The sequence below is a fragment of the Perissodus microlepis genome, chromosome 17 (assembly GCF_051167445.1).
Source record: "Perissodus microlepis isolate ML-2025 ecotype Zambia chromosome 17, ASM5116744v1, whole genome shotgun sequence".
Taxonomy (NCBI): domain Eukaryota; kingdom Metazoa; phylum Chordata; class Actinopteri; order Cichliformes; family Cichlidae; genus Perissodus; species Perissodus microlepis.
Genome location: NC_140477.1, coordinates 10,088,855 through 10,106,888, shown reverse-complemented (window position 1 = coordinate 10,106,888; position 18,034 = coordinate 10,088,855). Strand labels below are relative to the sequence as shown.

Sequence of the window (18,034 nt, the reverse complement as noted above, 5' to 3'; positions counted from 1 at the left end):
AAGAAATGAACATAGCCACTACAGTGTCCATCAAAACGATGAAAAAATATTGCCGTAAACAGTTTATTTTGCGACACCATGAAACAAACGATAGCGTAAAATGAAACGATAGACGTTTTTATATCGTCATCCATATATATCGTTATATCAAACAGCCCTACTTAATACAATGAACAGACGATGCAACACAGCTCACACACGTTAATGAACAAGGAGGAAGGACAACTGAAAACAAGCAGACCTGACCTCTCTGTTAACCCCGCTTTAATAACTTGTAATTGTGTGTGCGCTTTTACACATGAACAAGAAAAGCCTGGAGGCACACTTTTGTTTTTTAATTTTGTGGTGGTGCCGGCGCATACAATGAGATGAGCCCCTGAGAGTCGGGCTTCTATGTTAAGCGGTCTTGCACACCTGTTGCTAATCCATGCTAGAAAACAGAATGGATAACAAGCTTTTGCACTTCAGACATGCTGACTCATTGTACCAAAAACACATATGTTACCAGTATATTAACAATGCACTCCATATTATTCTCAGTGAGCCCACACTGTGAATAACCACTACACCATTAAGCTAAAGCAGTCAAATGGAGCCTTAACCATAAAATAACATTAAAATTGCCACTTTGGCAATTTTAAAAAAAGGGGGAAATATTTAAGATCAGTTATCTGTGTTTAGAAAAAAAGATCTGACTGTTTATCCTTGATTCAATTTGGATTTAATTTAAGGTTTCAACAGCCTAAGGCGACTCAAAAAACCATTTTCCCCGCGTTGCCAACTTCTGTGAAAATTGTGGCGCTTTGCTAAACTTACTATGTTCTTTCCATGCTGTGATCAGCTGCTATTTGTGGCTTTAGCCAAAAGACCAGCTTTACAAAAGATGGGAATTTACTTTGAAATGACATCAAAAGGACACAGGCTGCTTAATCCAACATAGGACCTGTTGATTCTGTGATAAGAGCATGAGGCAATACCCCCATGACCTGCCTTATCTCACAGCAGCAACTCGTTTTTGGAGGGGGAAATAAAAACTGCGATCAGATGAATCAGACAGATGTTTCCTGAATCCACAATTTCATCATGAATTTGATGACTTCAACCTGACTACAGCTGTGGTGAGACTTAAAACTGAAAAAAAAAAAAAAAAACACCCTCTGATATATGATACAGACAGGTACATACACTAGCAAAACAAAAATTTAGCATTTTTTACAGCTTGCAGGGTTTTAAAAGCAAAAAGCAATGCTATTTGGTGAACTTTACTGTCCTTTAGCACCACAGCTGGAATCATCTGTGGCAGATGACGGCTGCAAATCATGCAGCTGCTCACCCTTGCACCCGACCACGGCATTAAATAGACCAAAGGGGGCTTTCCCATTCAATTCAAATGACACTGAGCGCTGCATACCATCCATGTGATCTCAGGCTGCGGTGATTACATCATGCAAGTGTGGTTTTTGAAGGATTGACTCCTAATCTGGTGAGGAGAACTTCCTGCCTCACTGACCACGGAGTCTGTTGTTGTGTGTGCATTTTTCTGTGTGTGTCCACTCAACATTGCATTTCGAACATGTGCTTCCTTTTTCCACAAACTGGTCATGAAAATTGAAACTAAATTAGAAACCAATTCATCAAATGCTTTTATAGAGATTTAATAAGATAGCCTTAAGAGAGCTAGAGAAAGCCAAGGCAAAAATAATTTATTTCAGTGTTTGCTTGAATTATAATAAACATCTGTATCATACAAATACTCTAAAGATTTTCTATAGACCTCAGTCACATAGAATTAGAGACTGGTTGGTGATCCCCTAGCAGTCACCAGTTGCAAGGGAAAAATGTGCATTCCCCAACCAGCTGGCGAGTTGCTGGAAGCGAGTATTGAAGCTTGCAAAAGTGCAACGCAAACCAGAAACACTGATCGTTTGACCTCAGAGTAAAAGTCCCGCTTCACTGCTGCAACCAACAATTTCAAAAGGCACAATTTTTACATTTACTTTGTTCTCTTTTTCCAGTTTGCATCCCACTTGTTTGTAGAAAGTGTTCACAGACAAAAACTACTGGCAAATGGATAAAGGAGGACTTTGTTCCAGCACCCTCTTTGCAACCAACTTCACCCAGTAACAGTCAGCATCCACTTGCCAGCCGGTCAGGGAATACACATTTGACCAGCTGTTCCCACGGGATCTGGTCTCTAACTGGTCTCTAGGCCTGTAACTAAGGCCTTCGAAACTAGAGCTCAAACTCGCAGACATGTCTGTCATCCATTAGTGGCAGACAATGGCAGTATTGACTGGTTCAATATGCTAATACCAATGAAAATATACTACACTGTCAGAGGTTATGAAAACTATGATAGAGAGGAGGCTAAAATTACAACTTCAATAATTTTAGCATCCCTTCTGAAATCTGTTGTCACATTTTAACACTTTAACTTCTAAGTGGAAAATCTTTTTTAGGTAGGGAAAGCGCAAAAAGTAGACCTATTCACAAAACCGCAACAGTGTGACACAAGCAGCGACACACAGTCCCCACTCATTCTGCTCTAGTTATGGCTCGGCAGATGACACTCTGCTGCTCTGCTGCTATTTATAGAACAGAAAGGGAAAAAAAATGAGGGAAAAAAAATCCCATCTCCTCCTTCTCTTTGCTCCCCCCTCTGTCTCCGTCGCTCTCGTCTTTTCCCCCCCTCACAGGCTTTAGTTAAGGTCATGGAGGATGGAGAGACAAAAAGAGACAGAACCAGACAATGAGAGACGATGCCAGAGACAGAGAGACACCCAAAATGGGAGAGAGAGAGAGGCAGAGGAGAGAGGAGAGAAAAAAAGCAGTGTGACAAACACAGACACAGGCAGTGTGTGATTGTACAACGCTTTGCTCCTTTTGTCTCACTGTTCTTTAATTCTATTTCCAGAAGCAAATGAACTCGTTAAACCCAAATCAAGCTTTTAATCCTGAGCATCAACTGGGATTACTTGCACTCCGTTATTATTTTCTGATCATCAGTACTGTGCAAAACTCTTGAGCCCCCCTTGATTTCTTAATATTTTGCAAAGAGAAAGGGGTAACAGGTGCAGTGATTTATTGAAATGTGCAAAAATATGTAAAAACAGAGCTTAAACAATTCTAAAAAGCTTGAAAGTCAATATTTGGTATGACCATCTTTATTCTTCAGTGCATCCTAAAATCTCTTAAGGTCTTAGTATACTTTAGGTGGTGTTCAGGAATAGTTCTCCAGGCTTCTTGTACAATATCTTCTTTGGATGTTGAGCGCTTTTTGTTCCATTCTCTGTCAAAATGATCGCACACCGCTTCATTAACATTGAGGTCCAGGCTCTGGAGACACCAGTGATGACCGATAATGTCCCATTGAGTGTTCTTCAATCCAGAAATGCTTTCGGGATCATAGTCATGCTGAAAAATGAAGCTTTTGACAATCAGAAGCTTTCTAGGTGGTGTTGAATGGTGAATTAAAATCTGATGACCAAGCTGACTGAAATGCAGCCCCAAACCATGACAGAGCCTCCACCGTGTTTTACAGTTGGGTGTCTCCCTCTTGCTCTGGACCTCCTCTACATATATATATATATTCACAATTGGAACCAAAAGTTTTCAATTTGGATTCATCACTCCTTAAGACCTTAAGTTTGGCACACCTCAGCCTTTTCTCCATGTTTCCCTGATTAAGAAATAGGGAATTCTTGACAGCCAACCTTCCACAACCTTTTTTGCGCCACGGACCGGTTTATGCCCGACAATATTTTCATGGACCGGCCTTTAAGGTGTCGCGGATAAATACAACAAAATAAAACTAGTACCGGTAACGTAAAAAAGAAAATTTATTCATAACACACGTGAAAAGACCAAGGAAAACCGAGTAAACGATAAAAACGATAACAAAATAACGCTGAAAACCGATAAAAACCCTGAAAACTATACATTTCACACCTGAGCCTCAACTCTCGCGGCCCGGTACCAAACGACTCACGGACCGGTACCGGTCCGAGGCCCGGGGGTTGGGGACCGCTGCTGTAGATTTATTGCGGAGGATTTTTTTTCTTTTCCAGTTTCTTTAAATGTTTTAAGGACAAACTCACAGCATGTTGAGATAGGCCAGGTTTCATCTGCCAGCTCTTTGGGAATCACGTTGTTGGTGCAAAAACATTATTTTAAAATGGGAACAAATTATGTCTTTATGAGACGGGCAGCTAGTAACGAAGACCAGACAAAGAAAAAAAATGTCAGGTATAAGGACTGGACTGAAAATGGGTTAAAAAGCAGCCAGTGTCAGAAAATCAGCGGAACTATTGCTGAAGACCACCGCACAATACAAGAAATTCTGTCTAATGTAAAGAAATGAGGGCTTTACACAGCACTGTATATAAGTTCAAATTTTGCGTCTATAGACAATCCAGTACAATAGAGTACTGTAATATATAACGTTATTTCTATAGAAATAACGTTATATATTACAGTACTCTATTGTTTCATTGACTTTTGATATCTGAAAAGTAAAACCATATGGAGCAGAGATTCAGGAACCAAAGATATTCCAACACACCCACATTTATTTGGGGTTTGTGGGGGAGGGAGGGGTGTCATATTTTAAAGCACACCCCCACACACTATTTCACTAAGGAATGACATCTTATCAATGGAATGCGGGGAATCTGGGAGGGATACAATGAACCCAGAGGGCTGCCCCCTCCTCAAACACACACACACACACACACACAAAATAAAAGGTGAACACAAAGACAGAAACAGTAGCTCCTCTGCAAAAACAGACTGAGCATTGCACACGCAGCAGAACAGTCTGTGCATTGTCAGGGCACAGACAAAAGCAAAAGCAGACTAAACACAAATATAAAGCAAAGACACACACAAACAGGTTCACACGCACACACACGGTGATGTGTGTCCCAGGTCACTTTACGCTGGTGCAGACGACAGGCAGCTTAGAGTCGAGATCTTTTTTAGACTCAGGTCAGGATGCACACACTTACGCAATCACCTGTACCAATTTCTTATGGCATGTACGGGTCTATTGAGTGGGCAGTCAACCTTGTCACCAACGGTCGATCGCTTTGTGTTTTTCAATAAGAGGATTAAATTAATAATAATAATAGTTTCATAAATCATGTAATAACTATCTGATTATAACTGAATTCCCCAACAGCTGTCCACCAGAGCTCAGCAGAATCTAATCTATACCATACCATGCTGAGAAAGGGTGTCTGATGTCAGGTCAAATATATATCCATCCATCCAAACAGTCTTAAGACTGTAAATACAAAATGCAACGGGAGGCATTTAAATAAAGTTATTTATTCTCATAGGCCGAAATCATAAATCACAAATCTTCAGGCTCTAGTTTCATATGAGAAAAAAGTCCATTAGAAATGACTCACTGGTATCAACACAAATGCAATAAATTATGCATGTAGTGAGTAGATGAAAAACTGAAAAGAAGTGAAATGGAGATACATAAAGGGATGACTTTTTGTGCATTCTACTAATACTGACTGATGACCGTGTTTTCCAAATAGTCTTCATATATCACCAGAAGTAAAATCTTTTTTTAAAGTGTAATTTTCCTTTATTCCAGTGGTGATAACGCCCTATCATTCAAGTGCCAAAGGCTTCATTTCAGCCAGAGACTCTCGACATTTTGTAGGCAACAAGACAGATTTGTTTAATTCATAAGCACACACTGAATTTCTACCAGATGACTAGATAAAAGAAAGTATTCATGCTGCTGAATAACAGCCTAATGTTTAATAGCAACATTTTTGTCTTTCCTTCTGTCCCCAGACTAGTTTCAGAAAACTGTCCACCTGATCCCAGATTTATCACTTGAGGCTCAAAACAACGTGATCCAATCCTCTGCTTCTGATCTGCAGCTGTCAGCCAATCGCAGCTTTGGATTTAGCAGGAAGCGATTGTTCGCATAATATCAGCATTGTTAGGGCCGTCTGGGCAGGAAAAATAAGAAAGGGGAAAACCAAAACGCTTTTCTTCACTAATCAGACGCACACACACACTCGCATTTACGCTCGTCAGTGTGTGTGTGTGTGTGTGTGTGTGTGTGTGTGTGTGTGTGTGTGTGTGTGTGTGTGTGTGTGTGTGTGTGTGTGTGTGTGTGTGTGTGTGTACACAGGCTTGTAAACACACATACTGATTTTACAGTACCCTTTTTTTGGACTATCTGCAACATCTAGCAGATGAGAGATGTCTTTGAAAAACTCATCTTCAAATTTGTGATTACACATAGATCAATTATGGGCTGGATGAGTAAGCAATGTTAAAGGGTTGAAACGTGAAGGAAAGATTGATACCAGGCAGAGAGGAGTGGGATTAGGACAGCATGAGCAGGAGTGGTTGGAGATAAAAGAAAGAAAGAGTCAATCTGATCATAGAGCAACGACGCTTGGCTAAAAGGGGGGAAAAAAACCAAGAACGTGTGAGAGGGAATAGAAAAACATGTCTCACTGTGCAAGTCATCTAACATCTGCCTGATGCATTTACTGTCCCCAACTAACCCCAATATACTTACACACACACACACACTGTAAGCACAGTCTTTCTGTGAGCCTACAGTACACACATACACACAACCTGCTTCTAATTAAACCATACTATAATCACTAAACACACATACACACGCATTGTGTTTCACTCAGTGTGACATAACCACGGACACACACCCATTTGAGCAGTTGCTAAAGCTCTCAGATCCTTTCATTTTACAGAATGACTTTATTTAGAAGAGATTACCAAACACTTGAGCATCGTCTCCCTGTGTACACACACACACACACACACAGATATGCTGAAAGTCTGCTCACTAATACACTTGCTTCTCATTTTTTCTAAATAAACAGACTGCGAGGGAGAAAGGTCAGTAATTCTGAGCGCACAGTCAATGTGACTGTTTCGCATAACTAAACTGTTAGCACACGTATCCGGGTCTTTAAAGTTTTCCAGTGAGATTTATGTTTGTGTGATAAAATGCTTCACTCCCACGCTTGGAAGGTTTCTGTTTTAGTGACCTTCCGCGTGCACTATCTGACTCCCCGCTCCTTGCTGATAACACAACATGACCTGAAATCCAGGCCAAGTGACACTTCAACCCTCCACCGAAATCAATACTAATGAAAGGCAGCGCAGCCTGACCGCACCGCTCTACATTATGTGAAACTGGTGTACACGCTCGCTCATTAACCGGAAGTTAATGTGTGTGGTAATGGAGACAGTATGATGAAGTGCCAGCTTGTGCCTCTCTTCCTCTGCCTCTCACAGCTGGTTGCTGACATATGACTGCGCCGGGGGATGGATGGAGGCAAGGCAAAAACAAAGCAAGAGGAAGACAGAGTCATGCAATGAGGATGAGTAACAAAATGATTCAAAGTGATATTTCCTCTATGTCCACCCTCTATCATTCCCAGGTTATCTGACATCAGAGCTAAATAACTTTATCAGCTTAGGAATTTTTCCACTTTTTTCCCTTATAAAGCCAGCTGGCTGGGCTTTGGAGCTGTTGCGTATCTGAAACACTGTATATAAAAGATGGCCACTGCAATTTTACCTCCTTTTATTTCTGGAGCTCGTATTCTGAAGCCTCAAAGTTAGCATTTTTGGTCGCTGCCATCTTGTTTTTTTGAAGCAACCATATTTGAACCAGAGAGCATTTGCTAACTTTTTAGCTGATGCTAGCAAGCTTGGTTAAAAGAATGCATTTATAGACTGTAAAAATGCAACACACAGACAGATACCTACTACTTATTGCAAATTAATCCATAGAATTTTGATCACTAGAAAAAGCAGAGACTCCTAAATGTGTCCTTGGTTTAATCACCAACACTGCAGGTGGTAAACTCTCAAACATAGCCAAAATATAGCCTGACGATTTATCAGTGGGCCAATATTATCAGCCAAGAGACATTTTCTGTCTATGACTATTACCTATTAGCATCAGCATTTGCAATAACTAATACATTAAAATCTAAAAGTAAAGAAGCGACTGGAAAACCACCCTTTAACAATGTTATGTGTCTTGCTGTTGCACAGTTTGTCCACCAGAGGACACTCTTCAAAATCCCTGAATGCAAAACACATATTTTAACAACGTAAGTACAACAAGCAACTGATCAGGGCAGAGTCGAGCATGGCATAAACACGTAAATGTTTCGGGACAACGTCTGTTTTATTTCTCAAAAAAAAAAAAAAAAAAATCGGCCTGTTAAATCACAAAATATCAGTATCCAGAGCTGTCATACTGGTCAGGCCCTAGACAATAGGTTCAGTTCAGTGACTCACCTCAGCGGCTACGCCTGTTAATAAAAAATGCCACTCCCTTAATTTCAAGCTATAAAATTATCCAAATAGAATTTATATAAAATATATTGCTCTCAAGCGGAAAATTAGCTATGAAGACCAAACCCAGTACTTGTACCTAGCTATAAATATGTTCATTTCATAGCTGGAACTGAGCATTTTAAAGAAGTCTGGGAATTGACTTGCTTTTAGGGCCAGCTTCAAATGGCCTTTCTAGGAACTGATATTTGACGCACGTCCTCATACTACATTCTTCAGTCAGAGAGATTGCTCCTCCATCTGATTTTGTTGCTATTACGTAAAAGTGTGCGTCAGGTTTTCACCTACTGTAACACAGGATACTAAAGTTCTCTTGTATGTGCTGCATTCCTGCAGTTTACAAGGCAAAAAACAAACTTGTTTGATCACAGTGACTGCTATAGATTCCAAAGTGGAAACGCAACATGCACCTGTTTTACAATAAGATTTAGTAAAGAATAAGAGATTCATGAGACGTGATATCATGACCATTAGCGGCTGATAAACACACAACCACAGGTGTGGTTTTAGGGAGGCTGGTGGTGATTTTCCACCCTGACTGTTACGCAGAAAGGTGGCTCTTAAAGAACTTAGACATCCATCTATCACAACAAAAACACAGGAAACATCCAGCAAGTTTCCATAATTAAACAGTCGAGCTCGTCTGCAGCCTAGCCAAATGAATAAGTTAACAATCCCCAGAAGCATGCTGCAGTATGAGCTCACACCAGTACAGCCCAACTGCATGCACACAAAAACTCATGTAGAGCACAGACCAAACCTAACAGGCACATAAGCACTACTTTAATGCTAATAAGGAAAGGGAACTGTGTAAAGAGTTCGTAGCTGGTGTTTAAAACATTTATAAGAACACGCTTGAAGTGAACCCACACTTTCTATCCCTTTATAATGTGTGTCTGTCCAATGCTGACTACTACAGTAACTCCAGAATCAATCAGCAGGGAGAAGCAGCCTCTGCTCAAGGCCTTGACACTGCTGCGGTTTGCTGTTTTGTCAGAGAAATATGAACCCTTGGAAAATCTAACCGTTACACCTCTGCTCTGCCGCCCTGAAGTTATCTAAGGATATTTTATCACGCTGTAAAATACTTTTGCTCTGTCTGATACATCATCAACTGAAAATATTTGCATGGAATAGTTTCCAAGAGCATCACGTGACCTTCGAAACGGTCCAATCAGGATTTCTGATTCGAGTTTGAAATAGGTTCTATATATTTGTTGGACAAGGTTTTTTTCATTTAATAAAAAACAAATCCTGGCAGGTGCTTGTGTAGGTGAAGCCTAGCAATGTTCATAAAGATAGGGAGAACGCACTGTTAGTGAAACTGCTTTGCAGACATAATACTTTATAAATGCCCGATGTCCTCTTCGCTCTGTCCTTTTACCTGCACATGGAAGTATTTCAGGCCAACACCAGGTTAAAATGGGTCAACAACAGTGCTCTGCCGTGCTAAAATCGGACACCTTGAAGCATATGTTGTTAGCCTCATTTTGTCAATGTCATGATAGTTCTGCTAATAAAAATCATGCAAGTGTGAATTTCTAATACAAAATAATGATATGAGAGATGTCAACAAACTGATGCATAATCTCCATTTCTGCAAAAGCTGCCTGGACTCAGCAACTAGTCTCTATCTTAAGGGATTGATTGAATAACCATTTTTAAAGGACAGTTGCAAAGCCCCAAAGCATGCATGTGTGTGTCTGTGTGGGAAGGGGGCTAATCCGCCTTGTGGTGCTGTTGAAGGTCTTTGGGAGTCTATGGTGCCCGAGCCTGAGGTCACACACCCTCTTCTCTCTTCAATTCATCCTCCGTTTCTATGTTCCTCTCCCCCTTCTTGATCATCCTCTCCTTTCATTTCCTTTGTCTTTTCTCTCCCACTATTTCCCCTCCTTCCTCCCCCGTGTTTTCAGTTTCTCCAGCTTCTCACAGGGGTCCCTCCACAATCACCTTCCACTTACTCAAACTCCACCCCCATTCGTCTAGCAGCCCCTCCCCCACTCCCGTCTTCCAACCCACTTCCCTCCAAAAGTTCTCCAACTCCACCTATCAATCTTTCTGTTTAATATTTTAACCGATTTAAACCGCCTGTGTGCTCAACCCCCTCTATCAGTTTGGTAGAGTACACTGCTTCGGTGGTCGAATGCTGAACCGGCTCTTCAAGATCCCTTGTGAAAGATCAGGCTGAACTTTGACTCGTACCCCTCCTCCCACCCTCAGCCTCTGGTCTTTCATACAACCCGTTTCTCTCTTCCGCTTATCCAGTTCGGGGTCATGGGCGGGGGGCTGGAAACTATCCCAGTTGCCATAGGGCGAGAGGCGGGGTACGCCCTGAACAGGTCGCGAGTCTATCACAGGGCTAACACAAAGACACGGGCCACCAATCGTGCTCACATTCACACCTACGACCAATTTGTAAAGTGTAGGGTTGGGAAAAGTAACAGCCAAATGTTCAACTTCTAACGAGCTGATAGCCATGGCTTATATTCATTAATAACAGTCGGCGTTCAAGTGAACAAGGTCAAGTGTGACTCTCTGGCTGGTGTATTTATAAGATGCTTTCTCTTCATGCTTTAAGAAGGAAATAAACTCAATGATCTCTCGCTGCGTCTGCTGCTTCCTCCTGCGTGGAGAGCTGCATATATGTAGCCGCTCTGTCCTGTCTGTGCCTTCACAATCAGCATCATAGCGGGTGATGCATAAATTAAGTGCAACATTAAATTGCAAGAAATCCGGCCGCTCCTAGGTCACAGCTGCCGGGTCTAGTTCATGAGTCACTGAGATACAAACAAAGTCCAAAACTTACAATTAGTTATCTTACCAAGACTACATGAGCTTATTATGATCTGTAGCTTTAAGTAACCCAAGTTCAAACTGATCACAAGAATTCCTTTCATTCCAGGACGCCTACGGGAGCCTCTTCTTTCCCATCTTCCAACAGACACTCTGATAAGGCACCTTAGCTACTGGATGACCTTCTTCCTCTCCACCCCCCTCTAGCTATTCATCAAACGCTTAAGCAAAGTACCAGCTCCATCTCCCTTCTCATCTCCCGTTGTGCTTCCATGTAACTACAAATTTCTCTGGACACAAATATGAACCCGTTCTGGGATCCAAAGCCAGGAATTTGAAAGACACACACCTTCAACTCTTAAGCAAGCAAACACAAACACACACATGTGCATCGCACTAACATATGCATACTGCAGTGACAAGTGGGTGCGGATGGCAAGGGGGACATACTCACGTCACACAGAGATATTTCCACGCTAAAAACTGACAAGTTCCAGATGATGCCAACTCCCACAGATCTCCAGTTGCCATGCCCACCCAGTGAGTGAATGTGATTGGTTCTAGTGTGTGTGTGTCTGCATGTGTGTATGTGTGTGTGTAACTCTACTCCCACCTTTCTGCCACATGTCAGCAGTTGCTCAGTCACAGACACACAGTGATACCAGATTACAGCCTCTTATGTAGAAGAGTACTTGCCTTTGCATGCATATAACTCAATCACCACAGTCCTTCAATACTCTTATATAACACATGCACGGAATATAATGCATGAACCACATTTTGCATTCCAGTAATTCAGGATATATATTACATAAATGTCAGCAAGTTTATTCTGATCATTTAGCAAACTAACCAAGCAATAGTTTTAAAAATCCAATCTCAATTCAGAGACGGAGACCTCCGAGACACAAAGAACTGTCAAGAATCCCCAAGTTTGTCAGTTTCGACAAGTAGTAGAGTTAGAGACGGAGATAAAGAGAAGCATGTGTGACAAAAAAGCTCAACAAAGGCTAGACGTTTGTTTTCTGATAAACACACCGCCGTTTCCTAGATGCAGGGCATCAGGCAAAGCTGATTTTAGCTCCTGGGATTCAGGAAGACTCGAGGAGCATCTTGTGATGGAGATGACAGAAAAACAAGCACATGCTTCCCACAGGAAACAAGCACACGCTGAGAAACATAAACACCAGCGGTTTAGCAGAGAAGGTTCTAATCAATTTAACAATTAGTCTGCATCTTTAAAAAAAAAAAAAAAAAAACATGAACAAAGAAGAAAAGATCTAAAAAAAAAATAAAATTAAAAAAATCTGTATTCATGCCTTATATCAGTGTTAAATGTCTAAATATGACAAAACTTTGCAGAAAAACATGAAATATACATTTATAAGCCAAAAAAGTTGTTTTTGTGGCACAGTATAAAGTGCTTCATCACAGCAAGCAGTTCCACGTGAGTCCATGTCACTGTTTTCTTCCTCCGCTGAAACCTCGGCTCAGTCAGTGTGCTAAACGTCATATGACCGCCCGAGACTGTTGTTCTACATCTCCAACTGCTCACCGCACCTCTTGTCTCTCTGCCTGCTCATCGACAAAAGCTGAAAGACTTTCTCCTTTTCCTTCGATGCTGCACAACCTTTCACCAACCGATACACTTTTTGTCTACACGTCTCCTGTTCACACCTCGCCCCGTGACAGACAAATACTCAATAAAGAAGTTGCATCAGTGCACCACAATGAAGCAACAGCATCCTGTGGTGCGCTGCAATCCATCCTGTCAAAAGTTGGCCAGACTGCTGGAAAAATGCAATAGTTTTATGTGTCCCCTTTGAATACTTTTCAAATGTTGAGACAGGATACCGCATCTCTGATACTGCAGATATCAAGCAGGTGTCATTATCTGATTTGACACCGTCATCAGGAAGTCGACCCCACTTGCATTTTGGCCTATATTGCTTAGTATCCTCTTCCGCTTTCATTTATACATGCGGTGGTGGTGATGTGACGCACCACAGCATCCGCTCACTCGCAGCTGAAAGTCAACCGTCACTACCAGAGACCCACGACACACGTATAATGAAAATACACATGCATGAGTAAGAGAAAACGAAGAGCCTGAGCTGCAGCTTGACACTTTGTTCTATCTGTGATGCAGTGCCCAGGTAAACACTGAATAACATTTTAAGCCATTTTCACACACGAACTTTGGAAGATTGTCCAGGTTACTGCACTGATATATCTTAATATATCTAATAATATAAAACTATATAACTGTGATGTCTTAAAATGGTAAATGAACTGGTACTTATATAGTGCATTTCTACTCAATTTGAGCAATCATAGCACTTTCTTACTACAATCCTCATTCATACACAAGAGACATACAAGTGCTTTTAAACACTTATTTTCTATCCTACGTTCTGTAGAAATCCACTGTCAGAGGTGCACATGAGAACGTATATGTCCCACCTAGTCAATACAGAGATTTTAATCTTTAAACTGTCATCTCCCTAGTGCAAAGTGTTTCTTGCTGCCTCTATTTAGACAGATCCGTTGCCAAGCAGAATACTTCTAGTAGTTCTAATCGCAGACCCTAGCAATGCTCTCTGTGTTCATGCAGTTACAATCCAAAGGATACATCCGGGGCAACTTGGGGTTCAGTATCTTGTCCAACGATACTTGGACATCCAACCTGGAGGACCAAAGGGTCGAACCACCGGTTTAAAAACCGGCAGATCTCTGATCTGACTACAGTAGGTGGGACATTTGCGTTCTCATGTGCACCTCCGACAGGTGATGTCTACAGAAGTCAGAGTTGCAGCTGATGAGAGACAATAGCTTTAGAAAAATACAACTTTGGCCTAAGGAGGTGCTAAATGTCCAGGCCAGCGCTATAAACATTTTTATAACCAGTCAGCTAAATAATTTCAAGCAGTGTAGTCCCTTGAGTGACAGCTCATGCTGCATTAAATCAGTCCAAGAAGCAGTGGATTTTTAACGACTGACTTACAGTTAGAATCCATTATTCATGAAAACAATTACTGGAGGATCTTCATTACGTCTTCTGCTGCTTGGGCTACAAATACTATGACCACTGTGATAACAGTGTACCTCAACACTCAGATCCACATGCAGTGAAACTTAAACTAAAAACCACACAAGCAGAAAATGTGCGCTCAAACTCACAGCAAATGTACATTTACCAAAGTCACAGTCGCTGCCTTAAATAGCACACAGACCTCTGTTGGATTTTGTTGTAAACACTTCCCATTTAATCCGCACTGGTACATCAGTCCCAGTCAGACTGATCTCCTTTCATGCACAATTACACAGAAAGTCTCTGCCTAAACAGGAAGACTATATCTTCCTGTCAAGGTAATAAGCAAGAGGCACAAATAGAAAGGGTAAAATTCAGCACCTGGATGGCAACTTTTTGAGACTTTGGCAAATAAACAGGAAATGACAGCACAGTCACTGAAGAGGTCACAGTTTTATGAGCGTGGCCTTACCTGTAGCTCACACCATGCCACTTCCACTGTTGTCTCAGTGTCCAAACCCTTGTAGACAGTCTTAAAAGACCCTCTCCCGATCTCAATGTCAAACTTCAGGAAGCGTCCATCTGGTGAAGTCCCTACAGCTTTTGTTTCAGCCTCCTCTATGTCCTCTTGCTCCCGTTCCCTCTGCTCTGCCCGTGCTTTCGCGAGCCCCTTCTCCTCCTCCGTCTCCCTGTCTTTCTCCTCGGTTGGACTACTGATGCTTCCCTCATACACATTTCCTACTGCTTTTCCATCTTTGGCCACCTGTTCCTGAAACCCTCTGGGACGCAATACGATGTCAGGCTGTTTGGCTACTGTTTTATTGGTAACATCCAATACTGTCGAGCTGGGCTCTGTTACTGCCCCATCTGCACTATGTTCAACACTGCTACTGGTAGGAACAGCAATCGTGCACACATCCAAATCTCCCTCGGCATTTTGTAGATCCCCCTCTTCGACTGCCCCACCATGCCCAAATGAAGGCTGAAGGGTACTGCTCTGCAGATAGGAACCTCTTTGGGACTCCTCAACTTCATAATCCTGTCCTCCAATGTTTAAAAGCTGCGGAGAGAAGATGGTGGGAGTCCCTTCACAGTCTGGGGGTGATGTGAGTAACACAGCTGCTTTGCTGGGCAGGTCCAAAGCTGTGGCATTCGAGTCACAAATGACACTCCGGCGGAAGAAACGGTGCTCGGCCGTTTTAGAGTCTCTATCCATTGTGTGGCGCCGACGTTGGACCTCCGGCTCTCCACCAAGCTTCTCCACGACATGCGTGTCTGAACTGGCAGAGCCGTTCACATTCTTGTGGGGGGTCTGGGGTGATGGGCAGGGGGACAGAGAAGAAACGGGGGCAAGAGGAGCAATGAATTTCACTGCTTTGCTGCTGCTATTTTCTTCAGACATTCTTTCAAAAAAAAAAAGCTCAAACTGTAAAAGAGCAAATCTGTATGTAAAGACTTTTATGTAACTTATTCCTGTAAACTCTGAGCACAGATCTCAACCTCCTAGTTCATTAATCAAACCGCAAGAAAAGGAAAGTTAATGTGCAATAGAACAAAAAACAAAATCGACTGAATGCAGCAATCCTTGATGTCTTTTGTATTTTTTTGTTTTCCTCTTTGCAATGTTTTAAATTAACAACACACAGTTTCTACAAGGCCCTTTCGTGGAGGGCTCAGGGAAGCCCCAGGTGAGTGGAAGGGGCTTTCTCTTAAAAACTGGGGAGGGAAGGGATGAAAGGCAGTCAACAGAGGAGGGGTGCAAGCACTGCAGTGAGACGATAACCGTCAAATCAACACGTAACTCCATCCTGCTGCCAACAACCAGACTGGGATGACCGCAACATGGAATGACTGGAGATCTATTAGACCAGTATGGCCTCTTAAAAGATGACAGAAGATGCCTGGACTCCAAAGTTTGATTTTTAGGTCTGGGGATGTCTCTGTAAGACCAGGCTGAAGCCTCCTCAGCTGCCTGAACAAAAGACTTCCAAGAGAGGTTGCTGGCCTCTATTGTAAGGCCAGATTGATGGCTAGGTAGGCCTAGGCCTGGCCTAGCCTGGCCCAGCTTGGTCTGCTTCTGTCCTTGTCCCTGGAAATAAAAAGAGAAAACTATGAAGTGAAACTGTTTTATTTATAGGTATGAGTATACATGTCAGAATTCAACATACCTGGCTGCCTGCCAAAGTAGCTGATAAGAACACACAAGCCGTCAGATATTTTTTAATTGCATTTTATTGCAGGAATTTGAAAGCAATTTCAAAACCTTGGCTTTTTTTTCTCCTTTCTTAAACCGGGACTATCCGGCTGATTTCTATCTGGATATCTTTTTATTCTCTGACTCAGACAGGAGTCCAAAAAAATCCTCATCCGTGTAGCAACTTTGCGCGATTAAAATGATCATAATTTAACTTATAGTTGACCTTTGCACACCCTTTAATTCATCATGTCTGACACAAGCCATCGAAGTTCATCTTTTGTTTCCAAGATCACCCACACTCTGTGCTCTATGGAAACTGTGGGCCAGATAGCTAACAGCGACACCTCAGGTCCCAAAGACCAAGTCAACAGATGACAAGCGATGGGTGTACTAGACTGGACTGACAACGTCAGAAGAGGAAACAAGGCTGCCAAATGGTGCCGTAGGCTTGGGCACAATGTAATCTGTATTATTCCCAGGCAAGAAAGTAAAGATGAGTCACTTATTTTGTTATTGTTCTTGTTATGAACCGCCTGGTTAATAAAATGAGAGCGAATAAAGAACTGGGTTTGAACTGGTGAGTGAATGTTCACGGTACTTCACCCACTGTCAGGAGTCATTAGTTCAGAAAAGCTCGGTCAGGCTTTGGTTTGATATTTTTTCAGTGAAATAAATTTGCCTTTGGTTGAGCTCAGCACAATTTTTTTTTAATCTCTAATTTAAGCATGTTAACCAGATGGAGATCTGCATCCCACACCAGTCTCTCCCTCCCAGCTGCCCCTCCATAGTTAAAGCTGTGAAGAGATGTAGCAGAGACTGTGCCTAATTGCTCCATGTTCCAAATTTAGCCCAAGTCAGCACAGCCTGACTGACCCCGAGGTTAGACTGCTCGGTAGCAATTCAGCAGATTAACATGAGAGATGAGGGGCACTCAGAGTGACACAGACAGAACTACTTCACAGAAATGCATATCTGAGGACAGTGCACAATATATTACTATGCATTTTGTGTTAGAGGAAATGTAATAACTAAGCACTACGTTCAGAACTTGCAAGTCGGCTCGCATAACGTCCTACAGACACCTTCTACTCAGTGATCACAGTGGCACCGGCACAGAGAACGAGCAGCTGCTTTCATGTGTGATGTTAGAAACAATTCACTGTAAACTCATTCAAGCTTCAAAACAAACCAAAGCAAGTTTTCACAAGTTTGACACTGATGTGCAAAGAAGAACGCAGAGGATGGTCCCAGTTTGTGGCCATTAAATTTACATATGCGCTATTCTTCAGAAGATATTTTTAAGCCACATTTGTGTTTCATTTAGTCCCAGAAGCTATTTTTTATCGTCTCAATTTAGGGAAACGGTTAAAAGACAACCGCTGAGAAGGTTATAATACGGATGCACCTGAAAGCTATGACCTTACTGCTTATTTGAACCCTTTGTAATATTGAAATCTGCACCGTACACCTATGTTTGGTGCTCCATTACATGCATAACGACACAAATCTTTAAGCAAATGTTTAAATTTCCATGAAATAATACCACAGATTATTAAGCCTTACACACATTCTGCCCTAAGAGAAGCCCTTTACTCAGACGAGTTAGGTTCCAGTCTGGGAGCGAATGGTTACGCAGC

The 18,034-nt window shown here is 42.0% G+C and overlaps 1 protein-coding gene across 12 annotated transcripts in view; it reads right to left on the bottom strand.

Annotated features, from left to right (window-relative positions):
• wnk1b (WNK lysine deficient protein kinase 1b) overlaps positions 1-18,034 on the bottom strand; it is a 95,590-nt gene that overhangs the window by 75,669 nt on the left and 1,887 nt on the right. For all 12 annotated transcript variants that reach the window (XM_084910682.1, XM_084910680.1, XM_084910670.1 and 9 more), the window contains exon 2: positions 14,673-16,289. In XM_084910682.1, coding sequence (XP_084766808.1) covers positions 14,673-15,602 — 930 coding nt within the window. In that variant the 5' untranslated portion in view covers positions 15,603-16,289. The remainder of the gene's footprint in view (positions 1-14,672; positions 16,290-18,034) is intronic.